The 15,295-nt window shown below is 42.2% G+C and overlaps 1 protein-coding gene across 1 annotated transcript in view; it reads left to right on the forward strand.

Annotated features, from left to right (window-relative positions):
• The window catches only part of UBE2J2 (ubiquitin conjugating enzyme E2 J2), a 189,487-nt gene that overhangs the window by 164,951 nt on the left and 9,241 nt on the right, over positions 1-15,295 (forward strand). Inside the window, exons 5-6 of the mRNA XM_085609619.1 lie at positions 1,216-1,354; positions 14,879-14,959. Coding sequence (XP_085465745.1) covers positions 1,216-1,354; positions 14,879-14,959 — 220 coding nt within the window. The remainder of the gene's footprint in view (positions 1-1,215; positions 1,355-14,878; positions 14,960-15,295) is intronic.

Raw genomic sequence — 15,295 nt, forward strand, 5'->3', positions numbered from 1 at the left:
CTGTCCTTCTACCGACGTCCGCGAGCCGAAAGAAAGACAATGCCTGTGCATGCGCAACGACATGGTGTGTTCGGGCCGCCCTTAATGTTTCGTCGATGGACCAAAACCCGCCCTCTTTTCCCCTAAAGCTCCTCACTCTCTCCGCTCAGCAACCGCCCGCGTTCTAACACGATGACCTGCCAGATCCTCCCCTGGACAGTTTGCTAGTGCAGGTGGGCGGGGCATGGGCGGTCCAATGGGCGGGGACATCCGGCGCAGCCGAGATGTGTCTGCAGAGGGAGCGCCTGCTGCACCTCCTGCCTGACTTAAAACTAAGGGGTGAGGAGGGGGAGCATTCAGTAGAGGGAAGCGAGAGCGGGAGTCAGTGCAGTGTGTGGTGCTCTGTGAAACAGCGCACTAATAAAGAACAAGCATTGGCATAGGCAATAGTTCTCGCCTTTGGGATCTTATAAGTGTTTAGCCATGTAACAGTTTATGTAGTTGCACCAAGGATATTGTGCTGGATAACTAAACACTTCTAAAGTCCCAAAGGCGACACCTATTTGCTATGCATGTTATATATTTGTTAACCTCCGTGTCTCGCTCAGCCTTTTTTCCTCACCCCTGCTTCTCTGTTGCTCCCCTAGCCCTCTCTGTTCACCTTTACTCCCCTGCTCATCTGTTGCTCTCCGCCATTGTTTTTGCACTTAAGATATATATATTCAATTTACTGCTTCAAAATCTGAAGCGCCATCTTGGAAGAGTAAATTTAAAAGTAAAAAAAACTATTTGACTGACGCAGTGTCATGACTTGCGCATGTGTGAGGACTCAAGCATATGTAGAAGTCAGTATGCTGCGGCTGCCTTTTACAATTTTTATCAGATGCTATTTGGTATCGCGAAGATAAATTGGCAACCTGAAAGGTCAGCTAAATACTTTCAAAGGACAGACCGATTGGATTTTCCACTGCTTGTCTAGTTAGTACCATGCATTTGAGGTTGCACAGGAGTTGTCTACAGATAATTAGTGTGGTATGATGTAAGAATGTTTATTATACATGCATATATTGAGATGGATGTTTAATTGCTTGGTGCCACTTAATTTTGATCTTTCTCTATTGCTCTCCCTCACTTCCTCCACTCTCTCTCCTCCTCTATTTCCTCTTGCTCTAACCACACTTCTGTTTCCTCTCTAACCGCTTCCCTCTCTCCTTTGCTCCTCTATCTCTTTCACAGGTTATGTCTCTCCATCACAGACTTTCACCCGGATACCTGGAACCCTGCATGGTCTGTATCAACGATATTGACTGGACTCTTAAGCTTTATGGTGGAGAAGGGACCGACGCTGGGCAGTATAGAGACATCAGACTTCACGGTATGTTTTTAGATCTACATAGTGCACTTCCTTTGGAAATCACAGTACAGCTGTTGTGAAAAACCGATCAGTAAAAAATATGCCACCTACTTTATTGGGAAGCCTGCTTGATTGTACCCTTTCATTGAGCAACCACTATATTTTTTTTATATTTCAAGATGATTCCCTTTGTTTTTGAAATTGTGTGTTAGCTTTTATTGTCCTGTATGTTGTGGCTCATTTAGTATATGATTCTAAATTGCTTCTGGAGTTTTATTTTTCTCCCCATCCAATCTCCCTTATAACCCATATGTGAATTCTTCATGAACTAAGAAATGAGTGATAGTTTTAGATAAAACTTCAACTTGCTACCTCTTCCCAGGCCATACTCCTAATATCTTGAATTTAGTATGCCAATGCCATGGGATGAAGGACTATTGCCCTTGTTAAAAATCCCCTGTTCATCTCTTTTGATAGTATGCTGCAATGTGCCGCACAATATTTGTTGGGTAATTGACCGCAAGTGTTAGGAGGGGTTGCAAGCCAATGGGATGCTTTACAAGTTCCTGCTGAATAAAGTATCTCTGGCTGAGATGTGTAATCTGTCTTTTCATTGGTGACTTGTTACATTTACATTCAACTTAGAAATCCTGCTTGCCTAGTACAAGACTATTCAGCGGTCCTTTTGGATTGAAAGGGATCTATTATGGCAAGGATAGCTGTTTTATACTGTCTTCATTTTTGTAACTTCTATGTTCGAGGCATGTGTCCTGTGGATATACATGCTTTGCATACTCCTGCCATCTAGTGTGGGGTCCGGATGTTTGCAAGTTGTTTTTCTTCGAAGAAGTCTTTCCTTGTCACGAGGTAAGGTGAATCCTCTTTTCGGTGATAGTGCGCATGGGCATCGACTCCATTGTTAGTTTTTTTCTGCCCTCGGGTTCGGATGTGTATTGCTGTGCTCCAGTTCGAAACCGTTTTCTTGGGTTCCCCTCGATGCGCAATACTCTCTACCTCGATGGTATTGTTTCCGTACACGTTCCCACTACTCTGTGTATCGTTTTCGACATTGGAATCGACCTTCGATCGGGAAGCCTCGTGGACGACCTTCAAGGCCTAACCGCGCTCTGTAGCTTTCTGTCGATGGATCTGACTCCGTTTAAATTCTGCCCTCTGTGCCACGCGAAGTATCTGTGCACCGACTCACACGAAATGTGTATCTTGTGCTTATCACCTGAGCATGAGGAAGAAAATTGTGACACTTGCAGATCGTTTCGATTAAAGAAGACTCTTTGATCGTCGGGCTTGACGTGAGGAAATTCAGCATCAAAGTATCGAGGACATGCCGGACATCTTCGTTGAAAACTCCGGCCAGGAAGATATCGAGGCATCCGCGGCAGCAGAGGAGGTGGCCTTCTCAGAATAAGTCTCAGGCTTGGAACTCGAGATGGACCTAGACGCTGAGGTGCTGCTGCAGGGTCAAGGTGACATGAGAACCGAAGACCCCTTGCCCCCACAAACTGTCCCGAAGAAACATAAGGCTTCAGCACCACCTCTGCCTTCTGGCCAAGGTCGGCACCAAGATGACGTTTCAGACGTTCCGCCCTTGGGCTGGGCACTGAAACAACCGGTCCAGCCTTCCAGCTCGGTACCAAGTAGACTAAAACCCTCCTCGGAGCCGAAAGCATCTTGTTCCAAGCAGAAGTCCGGCGCAGAGCCGAAATCCACTGCGCCCAAGACCAAGCAACCTTCAGAGCCGAAACCTTCTGCACCGAAAGGCCAAAAGCACTAACACCGAAAACTTCGGCACCGAAACAAAGATACCCCTTCGGATCCGAAAATTGACATTATTCCATTAACACCCGATCCAAAGCAAAAAAGACTGCATATCAACCCTGATACTGGTCATATCCAGGTAAAACCACCTAACAAACGCAAGCTTCAAGAAGAGGAGAACACGTCTTACAAGATCCCCTTGAAGAGAGACTGTGGCTACAAGTCTTTTTCACTTCCCATCACCCCACCTCTTGCACCCCTGTCACCTCCTTAGAATCCTTTGCAGATTACACCTCAAGATTCTCCTCAATCTCATTATGACTGACGCAGATGGTGGGGGAATGCCTATCCCACTAGATCCATGGATAGATTACACACTAGATCCCCCAGGTGACACTGATGCAGACTTGCACCCAACCAAACCATCTCCTCCAGACAACAATGCTTCACGCCATGAATTCATTGCCAGGGATGCACATTACCATGGGATAGAGCTCCAGAAAGAATCACTGGAAGAAGAGTTCTTATTTGAGACACTAGCATCCACACATAGATCGTCACAATCACTCCCCATGCTTAAAGGCATGATGCAGCATGCTGACGTAATCTTTAAAGACCCAGTCAGAGCCTGCATCTTAACTCCTAGGGTAGACAAAAAATATAAAGGTTCTCCTACAAACCCATTCTTTATCGGAGGACAATTGCCCCTAGATTCCCTAGTGGTATCAAACACTCGTAAGCCAGCGAATTCTCAATCATCAAGAGACGCTCCTCCACCAAATAAGGAGTCCGAACTAATCGACGCCTCTGGCAAGCGAATAGCTGCTCAGGCAGCAAATCACTGGCGTATCGCAAATACCCAGGGCCTTTTAGCTAGGTATGACGTGGCACACTGGGACGAAATGGAGCAACTTCTCCAATACCTCCTAAAGGTCAGGACTTAGTAAATGAGGGTAAGCTCATTTCTAATTCCTCGATTCGATGTGCTCTAGAGGCTGCAGACACCTCAGCTAGAGAAATTAACACCAGCATCATACTTAGGAGGCACGCCTGGTTAAGGATCTCAGGGTTCAAACCTGGGGGCCAATAAGCAATCCTTAACACGCACTTAGATAGGAAACACTTATTTGTCCCTAACATTGACCAGGCATTAGAAAAAATGAAGGACACTGAAGTCGCTAAATCTATGGGAGCACTTCAGACTACATTCAACAGAGGTTCCTTTTGTCGCTCCTTCTACAGAGGAGGGTCAAAAACACCCCCAGATCAGAATACCTCCACTTAAAAGGGTAATAACCAATCCTCTCCCTCTAGAGGATTTTTTCGAGGAGGTTAAAGAGGCATCAACTTTAAGGGTAGGGGTAAGGGCAACACACCTAGAAACTCTCCTTCCCCAACAAACCGTGACTTGCCCATGCTTCCCCCCACGATTACACCATACCTGTCAGGGGAAGACTTCACCAATTTCTCCCCATTTGGCAGTCGATAACATATTCACTTTCTAAATCAAGAGGTCCAGTCCCTTTAACTAAAAGGGGCAATAGAGCCAGTTCCCATACAGTACCAAGGCTCTGGGGTTTACTCTCTGTATTTTCTCATCCCCAAAAAGGGCGGTTCCCTAAGACCTATTCTAGATCTCAGAGAGCTAAACCACTACATAGGGTCAGAACATTTTCACATGGTCACACTTCAACAAGTGCTCCCACTTTTACAAAGAGCAGACTTTGTCTACTCTGGATTTAAAAGGCGCATATTTTCATGTTCCAATTCATCCAGCTCATCGCAAATACCTACGATTTGTGATAGCGAACAAGCACTACCAGTTCAAGGTACTTTCCTTTGGAGTAACTACGGCACCCAAAGTTTTTACCAAATTCCTAGCAGTAGTTGCTGCTCACCTCAGAAGACAACAAATCAATGTCTTCCCCTATCTGGACGACTGGCTCATCAAAGCCAGTACTTACCACAACTGTCTCCAGTACACACAAACAACAATAGATCTGCATCATCAACTGGGTTTCACCATCAATGCACAAAAATAACACCTGCAGCCATCACAGATTCATACTGGGAGCTACTCTAGACAGTCAAAGCCCTAGCCTCTTCCACTATAGCTAGAATAAACAATATTCAAACTGCCATTCTACAGTTTCAACCCAGCCAGGCATTAGCAGCCAGAGTGTTCATACAATTACTGGGAATGATGGCCGCCTGCATTGCAATTGTACCCAATGCGAGGCTTCACATGCACCCCCTACAAGAATACTTAGCACGTCAGTGGAATCAAGCACAGGGTCTATTGACCGATCTAGTGTTGGTAGACTGCCGCACCCATTGCTCTCTCCAGTGGTGGAACCCACAAAACTTATCAGCAGGTCGGCCTTTCATCGACCCTGTTCCACAAATCGTGCTCACAGCAGACGCATCTCTTACAGGTTGTGGGGGCTCATCTAAAAAATTACACAATACAAGGCATAAAGAGCAACCAGTACAGCACTCTCCACATCAACTATCTAGAGCTCTTAGCTGTTTTTCTAGTGCTAAAAGCTTTTCAGACTCCGCTATTTGCCAAAACAGTCCTAGTCTGAACAGACAACATGACAGCAATGTATTATTGCAGAAGTAAGGGGGGGGGGGGGCACACTCGCTCAAGCCATTTGGAAGTGGGCAATACATCACAAGATTTATCTTCTGGCAGAGCACCTCCTAGGAGTAAACAATCAAATTGCCGATCTCAGCAGGAGAAGACAAGAAATTCACGAGTGGGAGTTTCACCCCCAAATTCTGCTTCCTTACTTCCAACAGTGGGTATTTCCACAAATAGACCTATTTGCCGCAGCCTAAAACGCAAAATGCACAAACTTCGTCTCCAGGTACCCACACCCGCTATCAAAGGGCTCGTCAACCATGCTTCTCCACTCTGTTGGAGCGGTCTGTGGTTCCGCGTTAAAAACTACATCTAAACTCTAGTCTCCTCACACAGAGCCATGGAGAAATCAGACCTCCAGATCCCAAAGAGCTGAATTTAGCGATCTGGCTCCTGAAGTCCTAGAGTTTGGTTATTTAAATTTACCACCAGACTATGAATATTCTAAAAGAAGCAAGAAGGCCTAGCACTGGAGGGTGCTATGCAGCAAAATGGAAAAGATTTGCTGTATGTTGCGATAACAACAAAATCAATCCTTTAGATGTTTCTATACAAAACATTATTTGCTATCTGTTACATCTGCAACAATCAGGCCTCGCTTACACGACTATTCGTTTGCACCTTGCAGCAGTAGCTGCGTGCTTACAAAATAGACTACATTTGTCATTTATTTAGTCCCAGTAATCAAGGCCTTCATGAAAGGCTTAAAAAGAGTAATACCACCGAAGATTCCCGCTGCCCCAGTGTGGAATCTCAACATTGTTCTCACAAGGCTCATGGGTCCACCTTTTGAACCATTACACAAGTGCCCTTTACAGTTCCTCTCATGGAAAGTTGCATTCCTCATTCTATCACATCCCTGAGGAGAGTTGGTGAGCTACAGGCATTAACGTTGGAATAACCTTTCTTTCAGCTACATAAAGATAGGATAGTTCTCCGTCCCAACCCAAAACTCCTTCCCAAAATAGTTTCTGATTTTCATATTAACCAATTGGTTGAGTTGCCAGTCTTCTTTCCTCAACCCGATTCTGTGGCAGAACGCGCTCTTCACATGCTTGATGTTAAAAGAGCTTTACTATACTACATAGATAGAACAAATGACTTCCGCAAACAAAACCACAGTTTGTTGCATTTGCTCCACCCCACAAAGGCAATCCTATTTCCAAATCTGGTATTGTCAGATGGATTGTAAAAATGCATTCAAACTTGTTATATTAAAGCTAAATGAACTTTAACTATCCCCCCTAGAGTGCGTTCCACTCACAAAATAGGGGCGGCAGTAGCCTTTTTAGGCAACATCCCTTTAGCTGACTTATTTAAGGCAGCTACATGGTCTACACCACATACATTTACCAAACACTATTGTGTAGCTGTGTTAGCTCATCAGCAGGCTAATGAAGGCCAAGCAGTACTGAAAACACTATTCCAAACAACTGCAACATCTGCAGGTTAGCCACTGCTTTGGGAGTATACTGCTTTATAGTCTATACAAAGCATGTGTATCTACAGCACACATGCCTCAAACGGATAATGTTGCTTACCCAGTAAGCACCTGTTCTTGGTATGTAGAGCTGAAGATTCACATGCACCCACCCGCCTCCCCGGGTACCTGTAGTTGTTGCAGTTCTTACAATATACACTCTTACGCATGGAAATCGCCATACTACACTTACTCCATTCTCACACTCTTGCGGGAAAACCATCTTAACAGTGGAGTCGATGCCCATGCGCACAATCACCGAAAGGAGGAGTCCTTTACCTTGTGACTAGGGAAGACTTCTTAGAAGAAAAACAGCTTGCAAACATCTGGACCCAACTCTAGATAGGAGTATGCAAAGCATGTGAATCTACAGCTCTACATGCTTACTGGGTAAGTAATATTCTCCTTTCTCTGTTTGCTCAGCAATCCACAGACCTATAGAGGATATCTACATTTCATCAGACCAACAGCAGAACACAGGGCTCTACTGACGAGGGAAGCATCCACTGAGTGCCTACAGTGTCCTTTCATTTCCTCTTATGTGTCATGTATTGTAGTGGTTATGGTGTAGAAAATCAACTTTAACATGCCAGGCCCAAGTCAGTTGCCCACCAATTATTTAATATGTTATTTACTCTCAGGGCTTCCTGATTAGAGAGATGTATTTCTTTTTACACATTCCCAAGCCACCTAATACACTGGATGAAAATTATTTCACCCAACTGCCTATCATTTTACTCCCAAAGAAAGTTGTTTGCTGTTATCAGTTCTGTTAATCAATGCACTCCATGCAGGAGATACCTAGATTTTATTCACATCATTTTGTGGGTAAATGTACTTTTTCATAGCACTGTTTAAGATTGTAACATTTTTCAGTAAACCTTCAAACATTTTCTCTACCACTCTTACTCACGCATCCATTCTTACAACCACCAACTCATTCATCCCCTTACCCATCCAGAATAAAACACACAAACTTGAGATGCATATGCAAACTAAGTTAAAAGCATAAAAATAGAAGAATAAAAATGTGCTGCTAACTAATTGCGGCGAGTGTATGATTGCAATAAAAATAAAAATAAAACCTAGCATGTGGCCCTCTCCTAATGTGATTGAAGTTAGTGGATTTTCGTTTTAATATACTATTGTAGCCACCACATGTAGGCCATTTTGGAACAGTAAAACGATAGTGTGGACAACAGTATTGAAAAATTACAAGATGACTGCCTGGTTTGGAATTGGTGACCGAGCAGCAACAAGCTGCCAAATAGCATTGGATCTGCAGTACGTTAAAAAAGAGAGAGATAGGAATGAAACGGTACCTATAAAAAGTAGTAAATTGAAAATTTAAACCTGTCCCACAAAGGGTGGCCTTGAAGCGTACTCCTTTTCAGCTGGGCGTGCACTTGTGATCAACCAAAATGCCATCACTCATAGCAATACAGTTAATGGCTGAAGTGTGCTGTTGTGTTGCCCCAAGCTCAAAGCTGTCCTGGATGGAACGGAAGTGTGAATGAGACTCAACTAAACGTGTCAAGCCCTGCAAAGAGGATGTATCCAGTATTCCCTTAGTGAAAACTTTTACCCTCCATCCCCAAGGATTCAGAGTGTGTAATCAACAGCAAAATATTAGCATTCTAAGGTAATCTGCTTGATTCCATGTAATAAATACCTGTTTGCAGACTTTAAAGCGGTGATCATTGACATATGTCTTTTATAATTAAGTCAGACGTACATCCTTTATTGTAACTTTTCCTAGTGAACAGATCAGACCTACAGCATCTGATTTAACGGTTCCCACTGAACCGTTCGGGACTATAGTTTTTAAAATTGATTTGTCACCGTATCCAACTCATTCTCCTGTAATGAGCAGAAGCATAGCAAAGAACGGGTGCACAGTCATACAATTATAAATATATACAAAATTACAGTTAGCAAAATAATATACAACCCTTGTATGGCGGTCTAACAAGGATTCTTGAAGTTCAAATCTTCTACACCAAGTGTTTGTCAGAGGGTAAAAGACACCAAAAATGTTGCAGACTGCGGTAATATGTGAGATTCAATGCTTGAAAATGCGTGTTTACTGGCTTTGGGACAGCGTAATAATCCACCTCTAGGGGCCTGTTGCGTTGAACATATGAATTTACAATCGGTAAGTCAGGCCTACTGCATTTGTTGAAACATTTCCTAATCAACAGATCAGACCTATGGCATCTGAAATAATGTTTCCCAAGGTACCAATCAAGCCTTTTGCCATTATCACTGGTTTGTCATAGACCCAGCTCAGGCTTACTGTATGGAATGTAAGCTTTCGCACAGTCAGATTACAATATGAACAAAATTACAGTTGGCAAAACAATATGCACCCCTCCTTGAGGGATTTAACGGAAATGATTAAATTGCAAAACGTCTTCTCTGAAGGTTAGAGGGGGTGACCAACACCAGAAACCTTACCTACTACGGTACGAGTCATCCTACAAAATACCTATATGCAGGCATTAACTCACTGTAACACCAATCCGCCTTTTAATGCCGACTGGCGGCTTTACCACATGCTTTTCACTTTAAATAGGCCTGGCCTACTATCTTTGCCATAACCGGTTCTACTAAAGAGATCACACCTAGGACTTCTGACATCGCTTTTTTCAATAAACCAATCAGGACCACAGTTAACCATTGGCTTCTTGCCAGCCATACTGTATTGTGCATAAGCTTTCCAATAAGGCAACAAAGAGACAGGCATGAAGTCCTATAATAATAAAAAAAATAACAAGAATTATCACAGTGCACTTCTACCACCAGGGGAATCAAAAGGGCTAACCAGTTCCAAAAATCCTTGCATACTCTTTTAATCTGAGGTTCCATTTAGCAAACTACCTGTCTTTAATCTAGTGCAATACCAATCCACTCTTAAAAGGTTATGTTCGTTAACATATTTTTAAAATTTAAATTAATCTATTTGTCCTACAGCTTGTCATTGCTTTTTATAATGAAATTATAATACATGGGATTCTGTAATCACTGTATAAATGCCACTCTCTAATTTCTTTATAATTGACTTGTGGCACACCAACTCGCTGATTATAAAGGAAGCCGTCACAACTCGGCTATTAAAACTTATTGCAGTCGAGTTCTGGGATCACAATGCCTGCTGTCAGAGCCAGCAGCTGAGGTGAAAAGCAGGTCATGTCACAGAGCATAATTGAAGCAGGTCATGTCACAGAGCATAATTGAAGCAGCTGTGTTAAGCAACGAAAACAAAAGTTGTCTTCTGTGCTATTTTATTCTTTACAATGACAGAGAGGACATGTTTAATTTTTTGCACTCATTAGATTGTTGGGGGAAAAATAGAATCTTTCCGCACGTTTCTTCACATTCCTAGCTAGTGCAGTTTTTGTTATTATAAAAACATGACTTCTATTGAACTGTTTCTAATATCTGTTTTTAACAAATAACGAACCGGTTTTTGATGTGTTCAATTTTGCACTAGATGTTTTATTTTTATTCTTTATGTTTGAAAACATGCTCGCTGTTTCATATGAAAGAGATATGCACCATATGAAAGAGGTATGCACCAAGGTTTTAAGGAGTTTGTGTGTAAGGTGATGGTGTGACCATGTATTATGTGGGATAAAGTACTCCCTGGCATAGATGAAAAGGATATTGTAAATCACCTCTTTGTTACATAAACCTTCTAAAGGAACACCTCAGTGACTTGCCATAACCTAATAATGTACGGCAAAGGGAACTTTTTCCCTTCGATCATACCTCTGGCACTGACATGGTTGTTTCCAATTAATCCATCCGCCATATGTATATCCTTTTGTTATTGGCTTGTCACAGTAACCAACCCAGTCCCTTCTGTATTGAACATAAACTTTCACACAAGGCAGGAATTGGGTATAAGCCATAAAATACAATTATGTGCAAATGTACAGTTGGCAAAACAATATAAAACTTCAAAAGGGTCAAGCAATGACTTTTGTGTACTGTTATTAGGGCTTAGTCTGCCATGTCTCTATATCTAAATAACTGAAAAATCCATAAGTATTCCTGGTATGCATTATTGAAGCGGTACACTGACATAGCATCTCATTTAGCATCATATATTTCTTAAGGTATCTGTAGCTAGAAAGGATAAGCACAATGTCCCGATGTGTTGGGCTTGACGATAGTGGCTATAGCACTGCAGCATTTGTAGACCACAATTCAGATTTCGAGGGTTTGAATCACAAAAGTCAATATTAGCACCATGTTGGTAGCGAGGAAGGGGGCATATTCGTCTCTTTTGTTGCTGGAAGTCCACTAGCCGGATTTCTTCTGACCACCCGTGGCTGTCGGTACCACCACAGTTTTTCGATCCAAATTGCCGAGTGAAAACCAAGCTGCAGCAAGCCTCGTTATGAATGAAATGCAACCCCAGAAATCACACCGCTCATCTAAACGAAAAGCAGGTTTGAGTGAAGGTACACTGTCCACGTTGGATAGTCTTAAAATAGTGTCTAATTCAGACAATATTTATTTTTTACTTTGTAACGTCCTATTCACTGTGTTTGTAAGCAATATTAGTCGTTCGTTGCGAGCTGCCTGTTGCTTCCAAGAGCTGCTTTGCATTCCTCTGTAAAAACTGCAATACATGAAGTGAAAATTCAAAATTATAACCAACATGGTCGCAGAGTAGATCTGCTTGACCCCGCAGTAGTTAATAGTTAGCTGGTGCCTGCTTTGTGAAGGACTATTCTACTAAGTCATTTGCTAGTATAGTAGTAAGACTTTCCTCTTGTATGTGAAATGCAATCCTAGATATTTCCATTCCTTAACGGAATGAGTAATTCTTCTGAAAGTGATGTTAAGGTATGATGACATTATTTCTTCTGACTGCAAACGTTCGAGCACGTGCTTTGTATATTTTAAAAATATGCCCATACAATTGCATTTTTAAACCTATTGTTTTGTATCCAAATATTTTGTGAAATGTTCTGCAAGATGCACCATCGTGCCCTAATTTTTCAATAATTTCATTAGTGAAAAGGCCCTAACGTAGTTCTTTATGGAGTTAGGCTTTCCCACTGATCTTCATGTAGTTCAGGACCAGCATTTAAACTCCACCACTCTTAAGTGTCAATAGCTGCCACTGATTGTATTGTGTTTTACATTCAAAGGGCTGCCGTCTTGTTTCCCTACCCCAGGACCTCAACCAAACATCCCTAACCTGCCCCTAGCCTGCCTCTTTGTTGTTCATCAGTTAACTTATTGGTGTGATTTTAGACACTATATACACACTGGCATCTTTGTCGCACCATGCACAAAAACAGAGGTGGATGCTAAGTGGGATCTATATGGTTACAGCCTATAGGAAGGTGGGAAATTTAGTTGGCGTGTCTGACATCCTTTGAATGTCTATTGAGCCATGCATATTGTGTGCGTAGTACCGGTGCAAAAAACAAGCTAGCGACTACAGACATAATTGTAGAACATAGCAAAAACCAAAGGAAATGATGGACGGAGTGTTGAACATTGCAAGCACTCACCCCCAGTCAACTGATCTGGGTTTAATCCATGAGGCACAGGGTCAGACTGATTTGCATATGGCCATGTCTGAACTGGGGTGGCAGAGTGGGCTAAAGAATGGTGATGGATTAAACCCAGATCAGTTGACTGGGGGTGAGTGCTTGCAATGTTCAACACTCCGTCCATCATTTCCTTTGGTTTTTGCTTTGTTCGCCATAAGTTGGCAGGGTATGCTCAGACGTGAGTCCCTTGCTCACTTTGCCACTGGATTCAAGCAAGCCTGGCTGAAGACGGCTGAAATGCCAGAAACCGGTCCTAGGAAGTTTGTTTCCGGTCCAGGGAAGACGTGGCTTGGCAGTTCGGGCTGGACTGTTCCCATGAGGCACAGGGTCAGACTGATTTGCATATGGCCATATCTGAACTGGAGTGGCAGAGTGGGCTAAAGAATGGTGATGGATTAAACCCAGATCAGTTGACTGGGGGTGAGTGCTTGCAATGTTCAACACTCCGTCCATCATTTCCTTTGGTTTTTGTTATAATTGTAGAACATGGCAGAACAGGTGAGTCTTGTTTTTTTCCCATATATATATATATATATATATATATATATATATATATATATATATATATATATATATATACACACACACACTTGCGGTTTGATTATAGTGGTAGGGCAAAGACGTGTGTGTGAATAGAAATGGTGTTGCAGAAGGTTAAAAAAAAGGTAGAATAGTTGGCTACACACAACACACAGAATCTATTTATCTAATATATATCTATCTCTATATATCTATATATATTATATATATATATATATATATGTATATAGCTATATGAGAAATATGTATGTATATAGGTATGTGGACCTGGAATTTTCAAAATTGTCACACGTGTGTGATGGTTCGTAGTTGTGTTACTATCATTTGCAGCATGGCAGGGGCAATGTGTGATGCAAGCTGCAGTGGCTTCCTGCTGAGAGCCCCAGCACTTATAGGTTTATCTCATAGCAGTGGGGACTGTGGCCAAGTTACAGGTTATTTTGAGCAATTGTACTACTAAACATGCATTCACACATTTGTTTACTGCAATGCAAAGGTCAAATTTACTACAGTACAGCAAAAGTGACCTGAGGAACATTTTACTGCAGATTGTCTGTACCAATCACTTTACACTTGGAATCAACACAATGCCAGATGACACTTGGAGCAAACAAGGTGGTGAATAAGTAGGGTATGAAACTACTGGAGGCAAGAAGATGGCTAGAACTGATGAGTCCGATGATCAGTCGCTAAATGTGGCACTATTACGCAATACAATAGTTTTTTGCACAGAGACTTAACGTTAAGCTAATAGATTATGGAACTGAGAGGTTGGAAATAATATAATGCTTACTACCCAAAATGAATTAAAACATTCCATGTTTAACTTGAGTTGAGGGCAGTTCTGTGCTGCTTAGAGTATATACAAAAACATGCGCACAGGTACGTTTCACAATTACCTGTTATTTGTGGCCCCTCCAGTTTTATAAATATCCCCTTGTCTGCCCCCCCCCCCCCCCAAAGTTACTCCTAGTGACGCCATTGTTTGAAGTCGCTCCCATCACAAGGAGGCACATTAAAAAAAAAAAAGGAATAATTTAATACAAAAACTGGCATCCAGCAGCCACCAAAAATTAAACTGGGGTAGTGCATGTGAATAAGCTGGTACAAGACAGAAGACCTTTCTTGTTGTTCTACCAATTCCAGGTACCCACTAACCCCAATAGGAAACCGGATAACGTGGGCAGGTGTCTCCAGCCAGACTTGGCCACGTGCAAAACACTGTGCTGTGTTAAACTCTCTTCATTTAGCTCGAATAGTAATTGTGAAGCTTGCAAAATAGTTTAACCACGTATTTGATGTATCAGCTCATTGTTTTGCATTGCACAAATAGGAAGGAGAGGAGTTGTGGATCCGGTACTTACTATTTTTGAGCTTTTCTTGCTAATGAATAAAAAGCCCCCCAGGGGCACAGGTATTAGAGTGTCGCTCAACATTGCAGCAGTTCTAAACTAAAAAAAACTCTGATCTTAATCATATTTTATAATAATAATTATACTGTATTGTCTTTCATTTTACTCCCACAGAAGAGACAGCTGGCCGCCCAAAGCTTAGCATTTAATTTGAAAGATAAAGTTTTCTGTGAGCTGTTTCCAGAAGTTGTGGAGGTAAGAGAGAGATATCTCTGTTCTGATTGCATCAGATTTCCATTCGGTATTGCATGCAAGTTTGGACGTACATTGTGGCCTAGATCAGGCCATTTTGGTGATGACGTGATTGTGTTCACCTGTAAGTAGATCGCACAAGATCAACGGCAAAACCTTCTGTATCAAAATTGATGCACCCTTTCAAAGTGGCAATTAGAATATCTTGCACAGAATATGTAGCACCGCCCAGAAACCACCCATGCTCATTTGGGGAAGAAATTAAACATTTCAAAAAGAAATACTCAAGTTGCGAGCACACATAAGCAAATTTGGCAATTTCGCAAAACTACTGAATTT

The sequence above is a fragment of the Triturus cristatus genome, chromosome 1_2 (assembly GCF_964204655.1).
Source record: "Triturus cristatus chromosome 1_2, aTriCri1.1, whole genome shotgun sequence".
NCBI lineage: Eukaryota > Metazoa > Chordata > Amphibia > Caudata > Salamandridae > Triturus > Triturus cristatus.